Source organism: Lathyrus oleraceus, chromosome 6, assembly GCF_024323335.1.
Source record: "Lathyrus oleraceus cultivar Zhongwan6 chromosome 6, CAAS_Psat_ZW6_1.0, whole genome shotgun sequence".
Lineage (NCBI taxonomy): Eukaryota > Viridiplantae > Streptophyta > Magnoliopsida > Fabales > Fabaceae > Lathyrus > Lathyrus oleraceus.
This window is the reverse complement of record NC_066584.1, coordinates 490,261,765-490,266,908: the sequence shown is the minus strand read 5'-3', so window position 1 is coordinate 490,266,908 and position 5,144 is coordinate 490,261,765. Positions and strand designations below refer to the sequence as shown.

General features: G+C 30.6%; 1 protein-coding gene across 1 annotated transcript; it reads right to left on the bottom strand.

Moving 5' to 3' along the window:
* Positions 1-1,490: 1,490 nt before the first annotated feature.
* On the bottom strand, positions 1,491-3,918 carry LOC127096779 (zinc finger protein JAGGED). The gene is made up of 5 exons (XM_051035323.1): positions 3,630-3,918; positions 3,428-3,522; positions 3,049-3,180; positions 2,749-2,839; positions 1,491-2,312 (listed from the first exon to the last, which is right to left on the bottom strand). Coding segments are annotated over exons 1-5 (843 nt in total). The 5' UTR covers positions 3,632-3,918; the 3' UTR covers positions 1,491-1,789.
* Between the last annotated feature and the right edge of the window lie 1,226 nt (positions 3,919-5,144).

The following is a 5,144-nucleotide window of genomic DNA, read 5'->3' as shown; positions in this document are numbered from 1 at the left end:
AAATATGTATATCCAACCAAAAAACATGGGATGATGAATACGTCAAAGAATATGAAATGAAGAGGGGAAAACACACATCATTGGTTTGAATATTCAAATTTACACGTGTTTTACTGTATATACAATAATGTTGAATACACACCTAGTTCACTTAAGAAGTATATATTCCTCTAAAGCTGCTTCAATATTCGGAAGAAGCTGTTCGATCTAGCTGAACTGACACCACGAGTAGAAGTTTTGTTTGGCATGTACAACTTAAAGAAATTAAATATATATCATAAACTGTGTAATAATGCAAGTACTTTGTATTTTAAAAAGACTAGTTTTTAACCATTAATATAAAGTTACATGGAACAATTTGGTTAATATCGATCCTCCTATTTATGTAGCAATATCATTGAATGATACATTGAGAACAAAATGGTTGTGTCAAGTCTCCACTCAAGAGGATTCTAAGTATCTCTCTCTGTCCTATTACCCTAATCGTGCAAACATGGTGTGACATTGAGACCATAAGCATTTCAAGAAAGTAGAAAATTCCAAATTTGGTTCGAATAATTACAGGGAGTGAGAGTAAGAGAGACAAAGATTGAATTTTCTGACTATATTAATAAATATAGTTAGAAACTTTAAAAAAATATTGATAAATAAAACAAAACTATTATTTTTTATTAGTTAAGATCGATCCAGACAGAATTTTCAACAAAATAATTAATTATATTAGAGATACCAATTTGCATCTACCAATAGAAATCCTAATGATAATTGATCTGATAGAGATTCCAAAAATATGAAATAGTCAAAACAATAGTTTATTTGTTGAAAATTATTTTTTAAATTTTGGGTAGTTAATATTTAAATTTTTTATTACTAGTTAAATTAAATATAATATTTTTATTTTATGTTTATGAATCTATAGTGATTTGTGACAATAACAAATTTAAATTCAAATAAATTGGTTAATTTGAAATAACAAAAAAAATGAGTTAAGATTAAAAATCATATTTAAATTTTTTTAATTCATTAACGAAATAATAATAATAACTAAAAATCATTCGAATAATCAAAATATTAAACTTCAAAGATCAACACAATATTTACAATTTTATTAAACAATATATTTATCTTCTAATCATTTAATGCTATATATTCTATATTTAATTTCTAATAAAATAAATTTTTAAATTTTAAATTTCCTTTATATAAATTACTCTCTCCTTTCATTTAAAAGAAAAGAGTATTCCAAAATGAATAAGTCATTTTAATTTTCAATGCATCTTTTTTAATTTTATTAATTAATATTATTTTTAATATATATTAAAAATAATTTAGTAAAAATATTTTTTTTTTTTAATTATTTTTTTTAGTAGGTGTGAAATGTTCAATTATGTCACACTCTTTGTGGTATGGAGTGAGAGTAAAACCTTAGAATTTAACACTCCTTTCCTTTGAGTTTTGTTATACTAGTATCTAACATAGAAATAAATTAATATGCAAAACAAAGATAGAATTAAAATGCAAAAAAGGATTGAAAAGTTTGAGTTGATATGGAAGTTGTTGTTGTTAATTCCCATAGGAATTCCCACAGCTCGAAGCCAAAGTAGGTGAGAGTGTGAAAGATCTCAAAAGCTGTTTGTTATTGAAAAAATTAACATAAAAACCAAAATAAAACCAAACCCTTTCTCTCTCTCTTTCATGACTCATCATCACCACACCTGCATATCTGTCACATTTTGTTGTTATCATTGAACAGAGAACACAATCACCTAAAGAATCTCTCTCACTCTCATTAGAAACCATCTTGAAACCGATTGATCGCTGCTGAATGACTATCCAAACGATGCTGCTGCTGTGTTCCTGAGTAGCTTCTTCCCCAGTTCAACGCTCCTCCTCCTCCTGCTTCCTCTTGATGATGATCCTTCCCACCACCACCACCACCTCCGACACCGCCGCTAAATCCTTGTCCAACCGGTGCACCTATGCACGTGTAATTCGACTCACCTCCACCAAAGTTGTGTTGTCCATGTCCACCATACTGCTGCTGGTGGCTGTGGCCGTGGCTATTACTCATCACGTGTCCGACGTGATATTCGTTCATCGGGTGATGAGGAATCAAGTGTGCTGGAAATGAAACCGGACGTGAAGGCGAAGAGTATAGAAATGGCTGTGGTGGTTGCGGTGGAGGCGCGGGAATGTGAGATGAAGACGATGATCCGGAGAAGTATCTCGGAAATCTCGGCGGCATTGTTGGATCAACTCCCATGGTGTTTGCTGGAATATAACCACCTGTTGCTATTGGTGGTGGACAACATCTGAAAGATATAATCCAATAAAAAGTTAACTTTATATAAACAGAAAAAGAAAGAAATTTGATGAAGTTGAGAAATTAAAGTAAAGAATATATTATATAAATACATGTTTAAAATGAAATTACACTGAGTTTAACAAGATTATATTGACACATCCATTGGTGCTATTTCAGAGACTAATCTTTAAAATAAAAAGAAACCATCGACGAAAAACTATTATGACATTTTTTTAAAGTATAAAACAGATGTAACTGTAGACAACTGCATATAGTAATTCATCAAATCAGAGAAAAATGAAAAAATTCTTTTTGAAAAGATTTTAGAATTTTTTTGCTAAACCCAAAATTAACATTGAATAAGTATTTTTTTTTTAAAAATATTAATTTTTTCAAAGTAAAAGTAATATTTGAGAAAAAAAAATGGTGCATTATATACATACCCTACAAGGTGAGAAGGAGGTTGTGGTGCAATGTTATGATCATTTCTGAAGACTAACTGACGAGCATGGTTAAGTGTCTCTGTTTCCCTTTCTGCATCCAAACCAAACCCAACAAATACACATCAAATCAAACACAAGATATACCTTTCAAATCAAAATCAAAACCAAGAAAAAGAATTTAACCAATTTTCACATCTTTTTGTGTTTGAGATGACAAGTGACAACCGTTCATGGACAAATCATTAAGAACCGAACTACTAGTGACCTTAAATATTTTTTAAGAAAAAAAAATGAACTAGCCTTGTCGGTGACGGTTCATGTGCCCTCCAAGAGCCTGAGATTTACAGAACTTGAGGGAACAAAATCTACACTCATAGACCTTCCCACACTCTTCTTTTCCTTCCTTCCCGCCGTTTTTCTTTTTCCTACAACCTGTCAACACCACAAAAACACCTTACTATTTATTCATTTTTCATTAGTATCATGTCTTTGAAGTTTAAGGAAACATGAAAAAAGACAAGGAGAAACAAAAACATGTTTCATGGTCAAAAGAATATACCTTCGGAAAGTATAATGTAAAATTATGGGATGTAGTATTATATAATTATTTTGATATATCATATGATATTAATATTGGAAAGTTATGATTTGTGAAGAAAAAAGTGAAACTAGTTATTACCGGGTGGATCGGTGTCTTCAAGGAGTTGTTTACCATGATCTCGAGAGTATTCATCAGGCAAATTGTTAAGATCTAAAGGGTTTCCTTGTGGTCTCCTGAAAAAAAATAGAGAGAGAAAATAAAGAGAGAGAGTTAATGAAGAAGTTAAATGTGAATGAGAAGGTGAAGGTGTATAGTAGTAGAATAGTGGGGGAAGACCTACATGATGATGGTACCGACAGAGAGAAAGAGAGACAGAAAGAGGTGAAAAATGAGATGATAGTATGATGAGAAAAACAAAGGAACACCACTTTGTTTGAGAAAGGAAGATAAAGCTTTTAACAAAATTTGTGAGACTTTCAGTTTGAGACTGCAATATAGAGGCTAGTTGAGTGATGGTAGAAGATAAAGAGCTTTGAAAGTTCTCTATCAGTTCCTCTGCCACCACCCTCTCTCTCTCTCGAATCTCTCTCTCTTTCTCTCTCTTTATCTCTCCACACACATAAAATTGAATGAACAATGGGACAGTGGCTTCTCGTGACTTTAAAAAGAGAGAGTGTGTGTGTATAGCTAGCTTAATCAGATATACTTGCTAATTTCTAGCTAACTAGCTTAGTCCAGTTTGGTTGAGAGACTTCACAAATCAAATTACACAAAAGAAACCACAGAAATATTTTTGAAAAAAAATATTCAAGACACTAATCTAACATAATTAACGTAACACCGTTATAAAATGTATCTGATATTTGACATAACACATGAGATTAGATTCAATTAATTTATATTACTAAATTAATATATTCGTATATGTATCATAATTTTCTTACTCTGTATTGCTGATTCATAAAATCACACAGTCTTGATTACATATTAAATCTCAATAATATACTACTAATAATTATGTATTATGTAGTCTTCAAATTATAACTCACGTGACATAAACTAATATTGTTAGGTTTGACGTTATCATTAGGATTAAAATCATAGTACTCGGGTCAAATATGTGAGTTTTTAGTTGTTATTATCACTTCGTGTGTCTATTGTTCTAGTACTTTTGGATATAGATATTTTTTGCCCTAGAATAGGAAAAAATAAAGTGAAAAATAGATACACATAAATGTCAATAAAATGATTAATTAAAATAACTAAATAAGTTCATATACTTAAAATTATTTAAAAAAAAAATTATTTTTCAAAGAATAGGACAGAAGAAAAAAAGAAAAGAAAAGTGTAGAGTAGAAGATAAATATGTAAAAGTTAGGAGCATTAAAGTTGGGTTGCCCTAAGAATGAAAGATAGCAAAGCATTTATAGTAGTAGAAATAAAGAAAGGAAGACAAGACAATAGGGTACGTAGAAACATTTAGCGTGGTTATTGTGCTAAAAGAGGGGGGACATGTTTGAGAAACAGGTCATGTATGGTCCACAATAGCTCAATGCCTCCTTTCTGGGTGTAAAATTCTACCCATGGGACTTACACTTGCTTCATAGAAAAGTTGCTATCAATATCTATCATTAGGGTTTTTTCCAATCTAACTTGGGTTGGGGCCATATAAATCTCTTAACCCCACTTTTCTTGTTTTTATTCTTTCTAAACTTTTTATGTCTCTTACATTTATATCTACATAGTCCTTTTCATTATACATCAATTATACTCCTCAGATCTTTAATATAAGAAAACATTTACGTCGTATAAAATCAATGTATCTGAACTACAAATATACTAAAGACCAGAGATA

Excerpts from the sequence above, each read along its gene's own strand:
- LOC127096779 (XM_051035323.1), bottom strand. Across the intron at positions 3,181-3,427 it reads TGAAGACACCGATCCACCCG|GTTGTAGGAAAAAGAAAAAC; the intron begins GTAATAACTAGT and ends TGGTGTTGACAG. Across the intron at positions 2,313-2,748 it reads CCTCCTTCTCACCTTGTAGG|ATGTTGTCCACCACCAATAG; the intron begins GTATGTATATAA and ends TATATCTTTCAG.